The sequence below is a fragment of the Calonectris borealis genome, chromosome 11 (assembly GCF_964195595.1).
Source record: "Calonectris borealis chromosome 11, bCalBor7.hap1.2, whole genome shotgun sequence".
NCBI classification, from domain to species: domain Eukaryota; kingdom Metazoa; phylum Chordata; class Aves; order Procellariiformes; family Procellariidae; genus Calonectris; species Calonectris borealis.
The window spans coordinates 24,113,685-24,134,007 of record NC_134322.1 but is presented as its reverse complement, the minus strand read 5'-3'; the positions used below and the strand labels follow the sequence as shown (position 1 = coordinate 24,134,007).

Genomic DNA, 20,323 nt, shown 5'->3' with positions numbered 1-20,323 from the left:
CAAGAGCTCCTTAAAGAGAGAAGGAATGTCTGATAGTAAGTATTTTTAGCCTGTAATCAAATAATTTATTCTGTAACTTAACCAAGAAAAGAGTTTAAGGCTCTCACTTCAAGTTAGGTCTGCTAGATGTGGGATTATTTTTGTAGTATTTTTCTAAATAGAAGCATTGAAAAACTGGAAAAAAGAGGTGACATTAGAGCTTGTAAAACCCTGTTTGATCTTCCCATGCTTATACTCAACGGGATGCATGCATTCATCCTCTTGCTACTGGGAGTCCTTTTCCACTGTATCCAGACTGTGCCCAGTGGTGCTCCATGCTGTTCCCGGAACATCTGCTTCAGCAAAACTATTACATTTCTAAAGGAAATAGTAATTCTTATTATGAACGTAATGATTCTTAATGAACGTAAGCGAGTCTGATATTAAACATGGTGTGAGAAGTATGTAGGTAAGGCTGTTAGAGTATGCATCATAAGCTCCCCAAATAAGAAGATATGAACCAGCCGAACCCATTATGAGAACATGCTGTAGATATGCCTCGCTCTGCATTAATGTAGCTAATTTCTTGGGTTGCTACTTTTATTTTGGTCAGAAAAAAGAGGAATGTTGGTAGGAGCTGGAGATGATAGTGTGACTGATTTTACAAACACTTTCTTAGGTGGTAGAAGCAGTTGGAAAATATTCCTGTCCTCTTCTCTTCTTGCTCTCACTCTGGTTTCCATCTGCAGAGTTGCACCAGGTCACTTGTGTTTTGGGCAGTGGCAGAAATTGCGTTGCTGAGGAAGACATTGATATAACACCTGTATTCAACGTAACAAATCTTTTAGTGCCCCCAGTAGTGGATCAAAGTAGAGTAGTGGATCACCACTTCCTCTGCATGGCAGAAGGTGTTGATTTATATCCTGGTACTTCTAATTAAAAAAAAAAAAGGTACACGAGCGGTAGTCGTGTACCCGTGCTTGATCTGGAGCATGCTGCTGTTGCAGGACAATCTGCCAGGATGCAGAGGTTATATTAACAGTTGTGGAAAGCTCAGACATGAACCGCATCCCCAAATCTCAAGAGACTAATTATCTAGTATTTATCATAATTTTGCGCATTGGAGCAAAAGCTGGTGCTTATTTCTTCCTCCATAACTGACGTTTTTCTCACTGTATTGAAACATTGGTTTAGAAGCAACTGATGGGGTGGGGGGAGAGAGATTGTCATAATTTCTTAAAGCTAACAAAAAATTGCACTCTAGTATTATGGAATTTTTTTTTATTTTTTAATTTCTTACTCAATCCCAGAATTCAGACACAAACTCTTCACCATGCCTCCTTGACAAAGTATGGAGTATCTTGATATTTTCTATGTAAAGCTATGGCTTGACTTACGCCTTTTAAAGAGCTTCAGGAAATAGCAGGGCAGGTCCCCACTGTATTATGGCCTAAAGCTTATAATCTGGGACTATTCAGATGCCTGGTACCAAATTGTCCCAAAACCAGGAATTCTTGGGAAGGCTAGATGGATGTATAAGGGAAGGAGCGTCTTTAGCTGAAGATGAAGGGTGAAAGCGATTTATCTGCAGCACCTGGATTTGTACTAGAAGATGGAGACCCCTGACCTATGGAAAATAAGCTAGGTGGATTTTTGATCGATGTTCTTAGAAGCATTTCTGTTAAATGACACCAAATCTGGATTATTAACCATGACATGCACATCTAACGTGACCATAACTTGAGAAACTGAGCAGCCTTTGAAGTGCTCAGTTATAGTGCTTTTAACTCAAAACCCCGTTCCACATCAGGTCTAAAAAGGTATGTCACCTTGCTAAAAAGGAAGGGTTGATCCAACAGGGTTGATGAAGAAAAGAAATATCAGGAAAAAGACTTAATTTTCGATATGATGTTTTCAGTTATCCAGAAGTTGCAGTGGTATAGCTGAAGGACGAGCAAGCTGCGGTAAGAGGCAGGAATGATTGGATTGGAGAGGGGAACAGCCTAAGCTGGCTCTGCTCCACAAGAAAACTTATCCTGTGTTGATACTTAAGACTTCTCACCTTAATTGGAATTTCTTACCATGACTTTGTGAATTACTTTGGCATTTTCACATTTCCTGTATCTGTTTAAAAGGAAAATAAGGTGATTTGGGGGTTTTCTGTTTGTTCGTTCCAGTTGGTGGCTTGGGAAATACTTGGTCTTATCTTTCTGAATGGCCTTGAGTAAAGTCCATATTAATAGGACTGATAACGGGTAAATGAGTTTCCTAGGTGTGGCCAAAATGAGAATGACATGGTGGGGTCACAGATGTTTTGGAGGAAGGAAGAAAGATATGGATGTGGTCTGGACAGCAGGGAAAGGAGGTGATTTGGAGCAAGTGAGAGGGAGAGAGGAGGACTATGCTGTGGTTGAGAAGGTGGTTTAGAAAAATGATTGAGAGCTTGACCTTAATATTACATTTTAGACTTGCGGTGGCTGTATGATTGCAGTTGTTCAAAGTACGGCAGGGAAATCCCACCTGGCTTATTTTTATACAGAATATGCATAAAATGAAGGCAGTTCATCTCAGCCAAATACCGTGGTGGGATCTCTGTGGCTTACAGTGAGGATACAGGCTTTGTGAATTGTGAGCTAATCCACTTCAGAAATAGAAAGAACTGGATTTACTGGATGTATGTTTTGAGTGGATCGTCTTAACGGATCACAGTTATGTTTTTGGAGACCGGCGAGGCCAATTTTGCAATTTTTGCAAGCTTGTGAATCGAATCACTTTATGGAGTCTGTTTACTGCTTTTCAAGCACAGAACTGCAAGAAGAAAGCAGTATGTGAATTTGAATATTTGATAGGTTGGATTTTGTTCAAACTAGAAACTGTGCTGCGTGTAGGCATTATGCTTGTCCAGATGTTCAAAAGGTGGTAGCAGATGTTTCATGTAACTTCAGGTCTGTTTGGTCTGACTACAGCGGCATTATGTCCTAAAGCAAGATTTTTTTGGGGGGGAAAAAAAAGGGTATAATTAAATAGGTGCAGTTTATGCCAAATTAATCTGATATACATCTTCTATAATTTATTTTTGGAGTAGAGAAATAGATAGATCCTAATCTTCCTGATGTTCAATGGGATGGTTGGTGCCATGTGAGGAACGGCTGTATTGAAGAAGTTGAATTATGAGGTTGAAGCAGAATCAGGTAAAAGGGAGGTAACGGCAGCTGGGGACAGGTTGCTTGTAAGAATTCTTGAGGGATGGCTTTAGCATACATCTGCAGTTAATGTTTGTATTAAGGACATTGGAGGATGAATGTGTAGATAAAATTTGCTGAACCAACAGAGTAAGAAATCATGGAAAATTGGGAATATTTTACAGGAGGACCTAGATGATCTTGAAGACTGAGTAGGAATGAGATGAAGCAACTGAAAAGCAGGATGCCTGTGTTTGGTCACAAGGAAACTCTGAATGACCAAGATGATTTATGTTAACCTGCAGTACCAGTCAGAGTTGCGTTAATACTCCCTGACGCTGCTAGAAATAACCTAGCAGGAGAAGAGTGTATTGTTTTGTTTATCAGGGATAAACTGGAATAAGTGAGGGAAGAATGACCAGAGAAATGGAAAAATGATCTTTTGAGGGGAAATTAAAAAACCTTTATGAGTTTAGCTTGGCAAAGACCTGGTAAATTAGGGTGGGTCTCCTTCACTACTGTAGACACAGTAGTAAGGTGAGGGTTGTGGCACTTTTTTCCACCAGAAACTAAATCTGCAAAAAAGAAGTGCTTCCTGTACTTGCAGGGATCGCCCTGGGTAGTTGATCAGCATCAGACAGTTTTGTAGCCTTTTCAGGGCTGGGCTCAAATTACAGGAGATGAACAAAACCCATGGAGCTCCTGGTGCCTTCGTTTTAGATGTGCTTTTCCTTAAAGAGTGAGAGTGGATACAGAGGACACTCTGTATCCGGTGTGATGTTTGTAGAAAAGAGCTTTTTAAATTTAGGGGCAACAATGATGCAAGAACAGACTGAAATAGATGTACATGGAAAATTAGAGGACGGTCTGTAATCATCAGAGGAGTGAATTCTGGAAGAGGTTTGCAGCAGAAGTAATGAACAAAAGACATAAACTGGTTTTGAGACGGAGCTTATTTGTTTTTTTGGCAAGGGCAGACCAGTGCACAATAACATGTGCAAGAATTTAAAGTACTTCCTGACCCTCTTGGGCATAATTGTCCATCTACTGGTAACCAGAGATGTTTCATACTTTTTTTTTTGGTCTTTTTTGACTTGGCCACCCAAAATCCACTGAGGTAGCTAGGAACTTGAATGAAGTACAAAATGTAAGCTAAGGACCTCTGAATTTTCTTGCACCTTTGTGCTTTTGTTCTCCCTCCTCTTTTTCTTCTTCTGTAGCCTTTTGTTTGTCCAATGAGAATTTTTCAATGACTTGTGACGTATCCTGTTTACGCACCACCTACACTGGAGTTATTTAAAAGCAATTTTATTGCTGCCTTTTCCTTTTCTTCTTCCTTCCCCCTCTTAAATCACTGCTTTATAATTTATTGGCTAAAACTTGCCAGAAGCTAGTAGGACCACATGCTGCACTGGTAATTTCCCAGCAGCAAAGTAGCAAGCAAGAAAGACAGCAGCCATATCTTTGCTTTTTCTCTCTTCTTTTTTTTTTCCCTCTTTTTTTTTTTGCCCCCCCCCCCCCTCATGTTTTAATTTAGAAAACAAGAGGATTGAAAATCAACAAAAATTCCCTTGGCCCCATAACGCACTGCTTTCTCCCTCTCCCAAACCAAGGGTGATTAATGCCGTCCTTGGGTACTAGTGAGGACGGATTTTGTTTTTATATGGAAATTTTCCCTCTGGATTTTGTAGAAGCAAAGGGATGGAGGATGAAAGCATGTTGAGAGAATGGAGCTCCAGGCAGGGATTGCTGGGAGCGCAGACAAAGAGATGACTGGCAGGATAGGAGCGAGAGCCTGCACCCTGAGGCCAAAACAGAGCATTGGGAGGAGGAGGAGGAGGAGGAGAGGCTAGGGAGGAAGAAAAGCTAGGGTGTGGCTCCGTGGTCTGCTTAAATCCATGTGTGATCCGCTGCCACACAAGGTGACAATCCCACCCTCTCTTCCTTCCCCACCCATGCTTGCTTGCCTGGCCCTGGTGATCCTGCAGCCCCCGGGGGACTGAGACCAGCTTGGGGGAAGAGGAGAACGAGCACGGGTGCAAATTGGGGGCCAAGACATGGCTGAGAGCAAAAAGGAGGGGACAACTGGAGAAAAAGGCAGAGTCTGTCTCAGGAAGGATGGAAACTGAGGCTGGAAGCTGGTGTCTTCTGGCACCAAGAGGAGGGCTCCTGCTCCCCTGTTCTTCTTCCATGTGGGCTGCCAAGGGCAACCTGGAGAATATCAAAAGTGACTGCAGAGCTCTGAGGGCGATGGGCAGAGGCACAAGAGCCCAGGTGAGGGGAAAGGGTGTGAGGAGCACGTGGCCTTCTGAAGTGTCTAATGCTAATGCACACAGCATGGGGAATAAACACAAGGAACTGGAGATCTGTGTGCAGTCTCAGGGCTTTGATCTTGTTGGCATCACAGAGAGGTGATGGGACAGCTCGCGTGACTAGAGTGTTGTCATGAAGGGACACAGGCTCTTTAGGAAGGACAGGCTGGGAAGATGAGGAGGGGGAGTTGTCCTTCATGTGAGGCAGCAGCTGGAGTGCCCGGAGCTCTGCCTGGGCATGGGTGAGCAGCCAACGGAGAGCTTATGGGTTGGGATTAAAGAGCAGACCAGTACGGGTGACATTGTAGCGGGTGTCTGCTACAGGCCACCTGACCAGGAAGAACAAGTGGATGAGGCTGCCTGCAGACAGCTGGAAGCAGCCTCACATTCACAGACCTTGGTCCTCATGGGGGACTTCAACCACCCTGATATGTGCTAGTGGGACAACCCAGCAGGGCGTAAGCAATCCAGGAGGTTCCTGGGGAGCATCAATGACAACCTCCTGACCCAAGTGATAGAGGAGCCAATGAGGAGAAGTACTGGACCTCGTACTCACCACAGGGAAAAGCTCACTGGGGATGTGAAGGTCAAAAGCAGCCTTGGCTGCAGTGAAGAAGTCATGGTAGGGTTCAGGGTCCTGAGGACAAAAATCAAGGTCACAACACTGGACTTCAGGAGAGTAGACTTTGGCTTCTTTAGGGATCTGCTTGAAGCAGTCTCATGGGATAAGGCCCTGGAGGGAAGAGAAGTCCAAGAAAGGAGGTTGATGTTAAAGGGCCGCCTCCTTCAGGCTCAAGAGCGGTCCATCCCAACAAACAGCAAGTCATGCAACAATGTCATGATGCCTGCATGGATGAACAAGGAGCTCTTGGCAAAACTCAGACTTAAAAAGGGAGTGTACAGAAGGTGGAAACGGGGACAAGTAACCTGGGAGGAATGTGGAGGCACTATATGAGTATGCAGGGATGATGTAGGAAAGCCAAAGACTACCTGGAATTGAATCTGGTGGAGGACGTTAAAGGCAGCAAGAAGGGTTTTTTAAAGTAGATAAGTAGCAAAAGAAAGACTAAGGAAAATGTGGGCCTACTGCTGAATGGGGCAGAGGACCTGGTGACACAGGACATGGAAGAGGCTGAGGTACTGAACACCTTCTTCACCTCAGTCTTTGCTAGCAAGACTGGCCTTCAGGAATCTAAGGACTTGGAGACCAGGAGGAAGGTCTGGAGCAAGAAGACATGTCCTTGGTGGAAGAAGATCGGGTCAGGGAATACTTAAACTGGACATACACAAGTCCATGGGTCCTGATGAGATGCACCCATGAATGCAGAGAGGGAGCTGGCAGTGAGGCCACTCTTGATAGTCTTTGGATGATTATAGTGATTAGGAGAGGTAGCTGAGGACTGGAGGAAAGCAAATGTCACTCCTGTCTTTGAAAAGGGGCAAGAAGGAGGATCCAGGGAAGTACAGGCCTCTCAGCTTCACCCTGTTCCCTGGGGAGGTGATGAAGCAGCTAATCCTGGGAACCATTTCCAGGCATTTGAAGAACATGAAGATGATCAGGACAGATCACCAAGGGGAGGTCATGCTTGACCAAGCTGATAACACTCTATAATGAAAGGATTGTCTTGGTAGATGAGGAGAGAGCAGTGGATGTTGTCTGCCTTCAGTTCAGTATGGCTTTTGATGCTATCTTTCATAGGATCCTCATAGAGAAGCTGATGAAGTATGGGCTGGATGAGCAGACAGTGGATTGAAAGCTGGCTGAATGGTCAGGCCCAGAGGATGGTGATCGGTGGTGCGAAGTCTATTTGGAGGCCAGTAACTAGTGATGTACCCCAGGGGTCAATACCGGGTGCAGTCCCATTCAATATCTTCATTAATGATCTGGATGATGGGGCAGAGTGTACCCTCAGTGAGTTTGCAGATGACACAAAACTGGGAGGAGTGGCTGAGAAGACAGAGGGTCGTGCTGACACCCAGAGTGACCTTGGCAGACTGGAGAAATGGGCCAACAGGAACCTCATAAAGTTTAACAAGGAGAAGTTGCAAAATCCTTCCCATAAGGAAGAACAACCCCATGCACCAATATATGCTGGGGACCACCCTGCTGGAAAGCAGGCTTGCAGAAAAGACCCTGGGGGTCCTGGTGGACCAGGTGTGCCAGCTGACTATATGCCCTTGCTGCAAGGAAGACCAATGGTGTCCTGGCTGCATTAGGAGGAGTGTTGCCAGCGGGTCAAGGGAGGTGATCCTTCCCCTCTACTCAGCACTGGTGAGGCCACAGCTGGAGAGCTGTGTCCATTGCTGGGTTCCCCAGTACAAGAGAGACGTGGATATAGTGGAGAGAGTCCAGCAAAGGGCCACAAAACTGACGAAGGAGCTGGACCACCTCACATATGAGAAAAGGCCGAGAAAGCTGGGACTGTTCATCCTGGAGAAGAGAAGGCTCAGGGGGATCTTATCAATGTGTATTGATACCTGATGGGGAGAGTAAAGAATATGGAGCCAGGCTCTTTCCAGTGGTGCCCAGTGCCAGGACCAGATGCCATGGGCACAAACTGAAACACAGGAGGTTCCCTCTGAACATTCAGGAAGCACTTTTTCACTGTAAGTGTGAGTGCTGGCACAGGTTGCCCAAGGAGGTTGTGGAGTCTCCATCCTTGGAGGTGTTCACAAGCCGTCTGGTCATGTTCCCGGGCAGCTGGCTCTAGGTGGCCCTGCTTGAGCAGGGGAGTTGGGCCAGATGACCTCCAGAAGTCCCTTCCAACCTCAACCATTCTGTGACTGCCCCTTGGGTGGCAGGCACTCATTAGATTAGCATAAACCAATCAGGAAATCCCCATTACCAGCAAGAACCCACTGGTAATGATGGGGCCTGAGAGAGGCTGTTGGAAGAGGTGAGTGAAGGAGCTTACTGTATATCTTTCTTCTGGAGCAGGAGCTGAAATCTTTTAGTTGGGATTAGCAAATAAATGATTGGTCAAGTAAGAAGGGAATGAGTGGAAAAAGCAAAGTGATTGGTGAAGAGCATAGCAAAAATGGCATTTGAACAGCTGTGGTACTGTTTTTGATGGGATGCAAGACACAAAGAAGTGCAAGGTGAGAAGAAAGAAGCAGAGTTGGGAGGCTGCGAGATGGGCGTCACCACTGACAGATGGGCAGAAATCAGCCCAGCAGGGTGGAGAGAAGAGCAGAGGGCTTTAACGTTGCCCTAATAAGAAAGGAGAGGGGATATGTGCCGTGTAGCCTTAGGGGTTATACTCGTGACTTGAAAGTGGGTATGTGAAAACTCGATGTAATCCAGTAAGTGATCATTTTAGCAACTGGGAGTTCAGATTTCAAGTCGCAATGCAAGAGGCAGAGTGGTTCGTCAGTGGGTGTGGTGGATTGACCTTGGCTGGCTGCCAGGTGCCCACCCAGCCGCTCTATCACTCCCCCTTCTCAATAGGCCCAGGGAAGAAAACACGACCAAAAGCTTGTGGGTTGAGATAAGGACACTAACCAATTACCATCAAGGGCAAAACAGACTTGACTTGGGGAAATTAATTTAATTTATTACCGATCAAATCAGAGTAGGATAATGAGAAATAAAAACAAATCTTAAAACACCTTCCCCGCACCCCTCCCTTCTTCCAAGGCTCAACTTCACTCCCAATTTCTCCACTTCCTCCCCCTGAGCAGCACAGGGGGATAGGGAATGGGGGTTGTGGTCAATTCATCACACATTGTCTCTGCCACTCTTTCCTCCTCACGCTCTTCCCCTGCTCCAGTGTGGGGTCTCTCCCATGGGAGACAGTCCTCCACCAACTGCTCCAGCGTGGGTCCTTCCCACGGGGTGCAGTCCTTCAGGAACAGACTGCTCCAGTATGGGCTCCTCTCCACGGGCCGCAGCTCCTATCAGGAGCCTGTTCCAGCACAGGCTCTCCACAGGGTCATGGCTTTTTTCAGGCACATCCACCTGCTCCAGCGTGGGGTCCTCCACAGGCTGCAGGGTGGATATCTGCTCCACCATGGACCTCTGTGGGCTGCAGGGGGACAGCCTGCTTCACCATGGTCTTCAGCATGGGCTGCAGGTGGATGTCTGCTTTGGCACCTGGAGTACCTCCTCCCCCTCCTTCTTCATCGACCTTTGTGTCTGTAGGGCTGTTTCTCTCACATATTCTCACTTCTCTCTCCCAGCTGCTGCACAGCATTTTTTACCCTTTCTTAAATATATTATAGGAGCACTACCAGTGTTGCTGGTTGGCTCAGCTTTGGCCAGCGACAGGTCTTGGAGCCGGTTCTGTCCGACATGGGGGCAGCTTCTGGTGTCTTCTCACAGGGACCACCCCTGCAGCCCTCTCCTACGAAAACCTTGCCACGTAAACCCAATACAGTGGGTCAGAAAAAAAGATGTGGAAACTGAAATTCTTGACATTACAGCTGAGACCATAAAGAGAAAAGAGCTGAGAAAATTCAGAATTAAGCTTATGTGATGCAATGTTGTCTAAAATCTGTGATACTAGTGGGTTTTCCCATTGCAATTCCACTTTTTTTCCTAAAACTGTCAAGTTTCTAGGTCTACACTGACGCTTTAACCAGGGATTTTCCACATAAACAAAAATGTATTTTGTGTTTATTGAACAGCCTTTATTGCCAGGGAATAAGGTTTTAGTTGAGTGCCTTATCTTATTGCGGCTTAAGCACCCTGGTGTCTTGGGATGATTTAGATGTGTGTGTAGGAGCCGGTCTTGGTGAAGGTCTGAGGAGGACGCTAGGTTTGGGAGTGTTGGGCAGTGAGGGAGGTGCAGGAGTACAAGGTCGACAGGAGGAGGTGGGCTGTAACGATGAGGCTGAGGATGAATAGACGTGAGGTGGAGAGGGGGAGTAAGCTGGAGGTAGCAGAAGAGAGGATGGATGGGAGAAGTTTTGGATTGAAGGGTGTCTTGTGGTCATGTCCCTTAGGCTGAAGGCCAAGCAGACTCCCTCAGTGGCATTGGCTCTTAAAATAGGCAACTATAACCAAGGAAATAAAAATATCTTTGCTGTGCTTGGGTGTGACAATGTAAGAGTGTATAGGAGTTAATTAGGATAAAACGTCTATGTTAGGACTGGACTTGACACGTATTCTGTCACTGAAACTTGAACGCACTGGTTTTAGGGTATCAGTTGGGTTCCAGATTTTTCTTCTTAAAATTAATAATCTTGAGTTTCTGTTGTAGGGGTTTTTTTATCTATAAATTGAACATGCTAATGCAGTGATGCCTATTCATTTAAGGAGAGTCTGGGGAGGAGTATAGTTTAGTTATCATGATGAAGCAAAAGAAATTTTCTGCTCGCCACTTCTGCTCACGTTGGTAAAATTTTGTGTAGCAGCATTGTAAACCAGATTGTTGAAATAAACCAAGTCAAAAATAATCCTCCAAGCATCTGGATCTTGACTGTCGCGTGGCCCAGCAAACAGTCGTACCGGTGGGAGGTGGGGAAGGGGAGCGCAGAGTTGCAGAGATGAAGGTGTTGAGACCAGCTGTGCTGCTGGAGCCAGCACACCACGCCGCTATACTCTGGAGCATCTACACTGAAGGATGCGGGTTGCTGGCATTTATCCCAGTGAGGCAGTAAGTGAAAGCTAATGTGAAGTTAAAGGTTAACTTTAAGTAGTAATTAGCCACTAATTTTTCTTATAGCAGAAGCATCCTGCTAATTTCTTAACTGCCTGTGATCCCTCAGCTGCCAGAAGTATCAGCTGCCCCTGCAGCTCTGCCTAAAGTAGAAAAACTAAAGCTCGCAAAAGGCTGGGTTTGGGAAGAACTGGGGCTTTGGGGCACCGCTGGTGGGGCATTTTTGGTTTGAATATGTAAAGAACAAGCGCTCTTCAAAACATTTACATTCTGAAAATATAATTTCTGTTCCCCTCTAACTGTTTCGCTTTGAGTCCTTAGAAATTTTTTTTTTTAATTTAGAGATCATCAGGCTTATGAATCTTTTCCTCTTTCATAGCCCTGATCCCATGCCTTAGGGTCAGTGCAGCCCCGTGTTTTTAACTGAAGCTGAAGCTACATGATGATCATATCAAGGAGGACCCTTGTAGTCTGGGGGCATCTCTTAAATAGACGTGAACTTCATCAACATCACTTAACTCTCTATAACAGCAAAGCGACTCTAAAACCGATGTAAAGTTTCTTTGCTTGTGCTGAAGCCAGTTCCCTTTTTGCTTGTGCATTGGGAGTAAGTGAAAGCAAAGAGGTTTGTGCCCCAAGTTCATCTTTCAGTGGTGCGTCGATGGGGATCGTGCCCTCGCTGCTCACAGGCTTTATCTGGGTGAGAAAATTGGCCGCAAGAATTTTGCGGCGATGCCTGTGTGAGAAGATGGGAGCTTGCTCTGACTGATACGGGGCGCTTTGCACTGCCGGCGGTTAGAGGAAAACACGCTCATGAATGGATCAAATTTGATGCCAAGTTATATAGTCAGTCCTTTCAATGAAACAGAAAGGTGCTGCCTCTACGCAGGCACTTTCCAGACCAAAACTGTTTGTTGACTATAAATTTCCTGATTTACAAACACCTCTGTGGCCACAGAGTTAGGTTTAATAGACAAACTTTTTTTGGAGCGGTATGTTTTTTCAACTTTCACTCTACTTCAGTGACTATTTTAATTTTTTCCCCTTCTGAAGAAGCTAATAAGTAAAAATGGGAATAAAATCAAGTGTTCTGAAACGGCTGAGCTTCTGAGCATTTTTTTGTGTGTGTGTGTGAATGTGACTTCTGGAAGAAAAGCCCAAATGAAATGTGGCAGGCAAACCGGAATTAAAGAAAATTGTAATAAATAACTCTTGATTAAAGTGTAGGTTATGGGAGTATATGAAAAACACAGACATTACACAACTCAATATCATATCCTGGTAACATGCTTTAGAAATAAATGACTAATGAATGTCTCAAATTGCTGCCAGACTTCTTTGAAAAGTCATGGAAAACTAGGAGAGAGATAAAAATGTGACATCTGGAACCAAGTTACAATTTCTCATACAAAGCAGAAGAGTTGCAAAAGAAAAAGCCACTCTGTCTCCAAGATGAAGCCTTTGGTGGAGGAGCCCACACGCGGCTGCCCACTTGCTCCTGATGAATGCAGCAGCTCCTGGCGTAAAATGGATGAGCGGACCCTCTTCAATGCCCCTGGGCAGGATTTCTGGCCTCCTGTTAAGAAAAGGATAAGCATGAGCATAAAGACGCTGGTTATAATTTTTTCCATCCACTGAACCTTTTTCAGCTCTACTGTATTCCTTGGTTGATTTAATAGATAAATATAACCTGCCACATAATCACCCAGTCACTCAGTCCTGTACGGTCTTTTTGCAAAAGCATGTTATCTGTAACATGCTGAGTTACTGGGTTATGATCATCAATCCTTGCCATTTCACTGCTCGTTTCCCTTTCCCAATAACTTTGAGAGTATTTTGAAGAGCCCAAATCCCAGCAGAACTTCCCAGGGACCTTCCTCCGTCAAAGAACTGACTGTTTATTCCTTTCTTCTACTTATTTATCCATGCAAAAACCTTCCTTTCTTATGCCACGGCAGCTTAGTTTCCTTAAAATCCTTTAGTGAAGTGTGTTGGATTTTGGAAATCCAGGTAGCCTGACCCATCTGCAGGTCAGATCTTCCTTACCCACATGGTTGTTGACTCCTCTGGAGAGCTTGGATGGGTTCGTGAAGCAGGAAGGGAGAAGCTGCGTTGACTTTTCCCAAGTACAGAAGTAATGCTGGTTAAAGATGACAGTTTTCCTTATTCTTACTGATTTATCCTTGTGACTCATTGCTCTTCGTTTTGTCTGTTTACTCCTTAACTTCTTGTCTCTTCCACGAGACGATCTGAACTCAGAGGCTTGGGCTGGTTTTTCTGTGCCCCCCCTGCAGAGCGTGGTGTCAGCATGGGAATCCTTCCAGCTTCTTCCCCGGCATCTGCAAACACAATAAATTCAGTTAGCCTTACCCTCGACGAGTCTTGCTTTTTATTCCCATATCGTGTGTATGCACTCTCTGGCAGGCTTCCTGGTCTTGCAGAGCCAGAAGAAGATAATCACTAGTGTTGATGCCTCTTGCTAGCTGTCCCCCACACTTTTCTGCCCTACATTAGCATATTTTTGGTCCCCGCTGAGCCTTTCATGTAACGAGGGAGGTGACAGGAGCTCGCTGCTCCTCTGCCGTAGCCTGCACATCCCCAGGAAGCAGTGCCCAGGCATGGAGCCCATTAAATTTTGGGCAATTTTGGCATATTTAGATCCAGCACAAGCACACACAGCAGTGAAAATTCAGGTTTTTAACGTGTGCTGATTGCCAGGGTGCCTTTGGGGGCAGTGGGTATGGCATGCTGGGGAGGAAGAGGTGAGCCCCAAACTCTCTTTGCAGACTTAAAATGGAAACTAAATTGGCTTTGACAAGACAGGATCTGGAGAGAAAATGTTTCTCGCTAAGCTACAAGGGCAAAGGTGCTTTCAACTTGTGGTTGTGCTGAGTCTGCCTTAAATACTAGGTGGGATCAAAGCGAGGAGTCTTGTTTTAACAACGCCAAGAAGTTACATTTCCCATTGCAAATCGAAACCCCGTTAGAGAAAAATGCCATAAAATACAATATAACTGCCCTGAACATTAATTCATTAATTTCTTCTTATTTGCAGATTTGAGAGAGCTTTGGAGAATTTAAGGTCCCGCTCAGCTCCTTGCAGAGAGGTCCTGGGGGCTTTTCTGTTTCCCATTTTCCCATTCCCATTTATATTTCACGGCTCAGACCATGGCTCAGAAGCACTGTTTTTCATTGCTGAAATTAGGGGGCTTCTCCAGCATTTGGGGAAGGGCTGAAATACTCTTGAGTTTATTTGAATTGCATTTGGGTGCATGCATGGGGGTCCTACAATATGTTTTCTTCCAGCCATTTCTCTCTTTCCTGGGGAAACCTTTTCTCCTCTAAACTTAAGTTGCTACATGTCTCACATCATGTGTCCAAAGCTTTTGATGTGTTTGGCAATTTCTGCAGTTTCCTCCTTCAAGAGCTAATTTTTTAGTCCCCTCCCCCCTCATGAACCTTTTCAGGTTTGTCATAGCTTTGCATTTTATTATAAATGATGCTTCCTATTACCTGCAGTGTTTTTGACAGTTCCCTGATGGATGTTATATAGTGGAGCGTCACAGAGATGCTGCATGAAATAGCAATGATATAGAAAATGAAGTTGGCCCTTAATTTTCTTTTTTTTTTTGGTCAGATTTAGGGGCTTCTGTCCTGGGTTTCTCCCCTGGTTGCCAGCAGTGAAGTCTGCAGGACTTGGTTTGGTCCGTCTCTGTGGGCACATGCTCCGTTAAGAGCTTTGTTTGACCATGTAGACATACCCTCTGGTACAATTTCTCACCATCTCTGATCTAATGAGCTCCATAGCTGCCTTTAACCGTAGCGGAAGAAATTATATAGTTAAATTACCTGATTTGATAATCCATAATTAGCTGCTTGCTGTGGTTCATTCTTAAGCTAGAGTTAGGAGCAGAGGAGTGATTTTGCATGGGTTTATTGATGACAGAAGAGAGTTTGAGCTTCTAGAGGGCTCAAGGCTGGAGGGCTGGTATCTACTCCAGCTCTACTCCTGCTTAGGCACCAAGTAATACGCATCCTCCAGAGGATGAGTAGCCACTTCTGGGCTTTGAAGGAATACAGAAGAGTCGAGACACCTGTGAAAGGGAGTAGAGGTTTGACAGCTGTTGAAACTGGGACGATATGTCCACACAAAAAACTTCACGTGTCAAGTAAATGATGCTGCTTCTGCAAAGCTGTATTGCTAGTAAGTGTGGCCCTTCTGAGGGTAGGGGAAAAAAGTGGATTTCATAAAGGGTGCAGAAACAGAGAGAGAAAGAGTCTTTGTATCATTTCTAATTATCAAGAAGTTTCTATAATGGTATCATAGCACACATGGTTTGTAGTCTTTGAAAGTTCAGATTTCATCTGGTCCAAAGAAATTTTGCAAGAGACACAACTGTGGTTTTGGTGGGGGAGGTTGCTGCACGTCAGGACATCACTGCAGTAAGGGTTTCAAGTCGGGGTATAATGGAGTTTCCCTGATTTTTTGGGGTGATTTTGGTGCGGGGTGGGGGCTTGTTGAGAAAAGTGCTTTCTTTCTCAAGTGCCTTAATGCGGAAATGAAGGCAGCACCAAGCAGAACATCTTCAGAGCTAAGAGGTGAAAGATTTTGTTTTCCTTTTTTAGGGGGAAGAAAGGAAATAAACCACAGAGGACATGGTTTAAGAATGGATATTGTCATCAGAAATGGCTAGTTGTGGAAGTTGTAAGGGTTGTTGTGGAAAAAGTTGATAAGAAGGCCAGCCGAAGAGCTTCGTAGAGTTAATGCTAATACTAGAGGAATATGCTGGAGCTTCCTCTAAACCTGCAAGTTTTCTAGGGTGAATTAGGGGGGGGAAAAAGCAAATAGAGAATAACTAAATAATGCAATCTTTCCTTCATCAGACGTGTCAAGTGTGCCAGATGATGCTGCCCAACCAGTGCAGTTACTGTGCTCACCAGAGGATCCACGCTCACAAGTCTCCGTACTGCTGCCCAGAGTGCGGCGCCGTCTGCCGCTCCGCTTATTTCCAAACTCACGTCAAGGAGAACTGCCTGCATTACTCCCGCAAAGTCGGATTCAGGTTTGTGTGGCTCCAGAGGGTCCGTGCCGAGACGGTGAGAGGGAATGGGAAACTTGGATTTAGATCTTTGGAAATGTGTCTTCCTTACAGCAGAAACGAAAGAGGATGTAGCCCAGGCCTGGCATGGTTTTCTGCATGACAAAACACATTTGAAATGGGGAATTACTAAATGGATTTAAGAGGAGGTTTCTGAGAGCAGAAATGATTTTGAGGCAGCTTTAAGCTGAAAGATGCTTGTGTTGACTTCAAGTTGCAGACGAACGTCTCAGGATTGATATTTACAGCAAAAAGATTGCAGATCTCAATTCTCTAAATCTCTTTAAGGTTTGAACTTCTATTTATGTCAGTTATAAAGGACTGAGGGATGTGTGCCTTCACAAGAAGGGCATAAATTATTTTCTTGTATGCCCCTAGAACTCTCCAAAAACTTCTCATGAACTGAAACAGATGGAGGAAGGCTCCCAAGGTTCTGGATGCGGTGGTGTGTATGTGTTGCCTTTTCTCCAACCAAATTGATTGCTTTAATAAAAGACATTACTTTTCCCTACAAGCCTTTCCTCCTTGGCATGTTTAGATCACCTCAGCTGCAGCACAGCTCTTAAGACGCAGATGATTTGCTTGGGAGATGAGATTAGGTGACCTCTTAAGATTCCTTAAAGTTCTGTTTTTTCTCCGATTGCCATTAAATACTTCGAAATTTAAAATGAATAGGGTAGGTTCTGCTCTTGGAGCTGTCTTTTTAAGATGTCTGCAAATTCAGGAAGCCTCCACTGTGTGGTTTGTTCTGAAATCACACTTAGGTTTTCAAGGGCTTTTTCTCTCAACCATGAAGACAAGAGACACATAAAAAAAGGATTCTGAATTTAATTATATACAGATAAGGTTTTTTTATGTGGGATCTGATTTGAGGGGGCACAGCCCACAAAAAAGAATTAATTCCATTGCAAATTAAATGGCTGTGATACTCGGGCTGTTTGAAAATGAGTTAATCTGAGAGAAGGAGGAGAGCTGGAAAAAAATGTTTTCCCTGAGATGGAAAAATGGGAATGGAATAGATGTCAGAAAGCTAACCATGCGTTTGGTGCAGTTCTTTGGACTTCACTGGCACCTGAGAATTCCAAATGCAGGCACAGCTTCATCGTGCTGAGCTGCTTGTGCAGCATCCCCATCCCCATCGATGCCTTGATCAATAACGTGTCACAGGATTACGCTGGCCTGAGCTGCATTGTATAGGAAGCTCAGTCTTTTAGCAGTGATCCAACGCAAGTCCTTTCCCCTCTATTTCCAACTGATGGGCTTGCAGTGTGCAGCAGAGCTTGGTCCTGACTCTTAAGTGTATGACCTGGCATTTTTTAAAAACATTATTCATTCCAGATGTATTACAGTAATATCTTTATGATGCCTTAATCCTTGTCGGCAACGAGAGCTTCCATCCGTCTACAGATGTCATTAGCAAATATCTGCTTTCTGTGCCAGGGACATTAATGAAGATCTAAACCAAGACAGAGCTCAAGAATGATACTTACGGATTTTTTAGCTTTACCCAGCTTCTCTAGAAGCTAAATTTCTTTAACTTCTCCTCTAATTCACATCTGCTCAAGCTCATCTGTGAAAACTGAGTCCACCAGAGAGATGAACTTCTGGCTGTGCCATCCTTGTTATCCTGCCTGTCTCTGCTGCAGGGTTGATGTCATTGGCACTGTTGAAAACAGAAGAAATAAATTTTAGTTGCAGAACCGTGTCTAGATAATCCATGGCATCTGCCCTGTGGTCACGTAGCAACTTGACTTCTTTTCTTTCACTTTTGTTACTCGCAGAGCTGAAAAGCCAAGGAGTTCTTTTAAATCCTTCCCAGGACTTTTGCTGCTTCTCACTATATGCCTGTTTTTCTTGAATTTCTGATGCATAAGTTTGGTTTTGTTTTTGTGACCAATCCTTATTCTGTCTCCTTTTCTGCTAATACCCGAATGCATTCAATTAAGTTTGGAGTAAGGTTGTTTTATTTGGGTTTTAGTCATGGCTACTGATTACACTGAAAATGAGAAAGGTCTTCTGCAGTTAAAAATTAAAATCAACAAGCCTGTACTAAATGCTCCTTTCCACTTGCCTCCAAGTGTCACCTCCCCATCTTTTCCAAGCACCTTCCAGTGTCCCCACTGATCTGGGACTCGTTTTCCTGTTCGGGGCCATGTAGAGAGTTGAGGGGCTGGAAGGTGATGGCATAGGAAACGTTCAGAGAGTTAAGACAACATCTTGTAGCTTTATCTTCTCTCGCAGGATGCTTTCCAAGACTTTTATGCCACCCCTCCTTGCCCTGAGGCTATCCGAGAGTCTTCTCTTGCAAATTATTGCCCCGTGCTGGGGAGATGATAGCAGAGTTTGCAATTTGCAGAAATTACATGGCAAGCCTCTGACATCCTCCATCCACTTTGTTCTGCTAATTGGTTTACTTTATCAAACTTCATCCGTCTGGCACTGGGATTCTTGATTACAAAGTGGCTGTTGTTTAAACTTCCATTTACTGTAAATTAAATTAACTTGTGATCATTTGACTCTGAGTTAGTACTTATTTCGTGCCTAATTCTAAATGAAGTACTTACCGAAACTGAGCATTAATGCAGAACCATCTCTTGTTAGTTCGGGGAGTGTTTGTGGAAGAAGCCTGTCAGATATTCCTGGATATACCAGCCAGACCTTACAGTCAGGATTAGCATTTGTTCTTCCATTTATACTTGGGGAATTTATTCTTCCATAATAACACAGTTCCTGGTGTTGCTATGCTAGAAAGCCTCTCTTCTCATCTCACGTGAATGAGGATCAGGCTTGAAGGCAGAGATACCCAAGCAGAATGTTTTCATGCTTCCCCAAAGATGACACCAGCTGTTGTCACTGCTTCCCTCTCTAAATTTAAGAAAACGGCATTTCTGTGTATATTTTGGGGGGGAGAGAGTTTGGCTCCTTCAGGCTGGCTTCTGCCTAACAATCTTTTGAAGTGTAACTTCAAAGCATGGGCTTGTTTCCTAAACGCTGTCGGGAGGCTCGTTCAGAGGGAAGGATAATCTAGCGGCTTGTTTGGTTTTGATACGGGCTTGGAGCTCTTCCAGTTGCTCGATAGCTGGGGTCCATCTGCGACGGCAGCGTCCGTGCTGTGGCGCTGCTGAACGCACAAACCCTAACAGCGCCGCAGGCAAACAGCAGACCTCAGAACGAAGGAGAAAAATATTTATAAGGAGGCTTAACTCCAGCCTCACCGGAGGAAGTTATCCCTTATGTGTCTCTTGCATCCTACTAGCGCAAGCGGATTGCCCAGCCGAGCTCCTCTACTATAATGGTCTGTATGTGCCATGCTCACTTAAGTGGAGATCTGCCGTTAGTCATTTTGATTGAGTCGTCTTAGGAGAGGCTGTTCTGGTCCCGGATCAGCGTAGGTGCTCCTATGGGAATGGTAAACCCTGCAGCCGGTGTGGCCGAGGCAGGCAAGGGCAGGTGTCTGCATCCTCATGTGCCCTCGGCACATGGCGTGTGGCTTCTCTCGGAGCACAGCAGGCGGGTGGGTGCTGGGGAGGAGTACTGAAGCTAAGTACAGTACGGCTGCCGGTTGTTGCCATCCTGGGGAAGTATTAGGCAGGGCCTGTCGCAGGAGTGCGCTGGGAGGAGAGGCAGGCTGTGACCGGCAGGATGACCCTGGCTCTCCTCCTGGCCCCGGGTCTGTGATTTCAGCTGCCGAGAAGCATCCTTTGGCTTCATGTGCAGCCTCTGCTTCTCCCTCTCTCTCCTCCCGGAGCATCCCCCCAGCTCCCAGACAAGCACTTTCCAGGCAACACCTGTGTCTTAATGATTTTAATGAGCTTAATCAGTTCCTTGGGTGTTTCTGTTGCTGTTTTCAGTATCTTTGCTATTGCTGTCATTATTTTCTAGTGCTTAGTGGAGTTTGAGAAGCAATTGTACAGGGTTACTGAAGATTTCCTAGCTGAATATTCTTCTTCTGTACTGGGGATTAACTGGTATTTACGCTGCTTATTGCTACCCGGAGATCTCATCAGATACTTTTACTTTAGTTCTTCACTTGTACCTGTGGCGGAATTGGCTTTCACAGATACAGGGCTGGCATTTTGCTGAAGCACATCTTCCTTTATTCTTTCTGGGTTGTTTTAGTCTCTGAAGGCTTCTTTTATAAATCTCGTTTG

The 20,323-nt window shown here is 44.9% G+C and overlaps 1 protein-coding gene and 1 long non-coding RNA gene across 7 annotated transcripts in view; one reads left to right on the top strand and one right to left on the bottom strand.

Annotated features, from left to right (window-relative positions):
* Positions 1 to 20,323, top strand: part of ZNF592 (zinc finger protein 592) — a 40,517-nt gene that overhangs the window by 8,017 nt on the left and 12,177 nt on the right. For all 6 annotated transcript variants that reach the window (XM_075160660.1, XM_075160663.1, XM_075160662.1 and 3 more), the window contains one exon: positions 15,958 to 16,136. In XM_075160660.1, the coding sequence (XP_075016761.1) occupies positions 15,958 to 16,136 (179 nt within the window). The remainder of the gene's footprint in view (positions 1 to 15,957; positions 16,137 to 20,323) is intronic.
* LOC142086917 (uncharacterized) lies at positions 16,131 to 19,257 on the bottom strand. The gene is made up of 3 exons (XR_012675275.1): positions 18,737 to 19,257; positions 17,663 to 17,835; positions 16,131 to 16,267 (listed from the first exon to the last, which is right to left on the bottom strand). It is a non-coding gene; the product is annotated as an uncharacterized LOC142086917 (long non-coding RNA).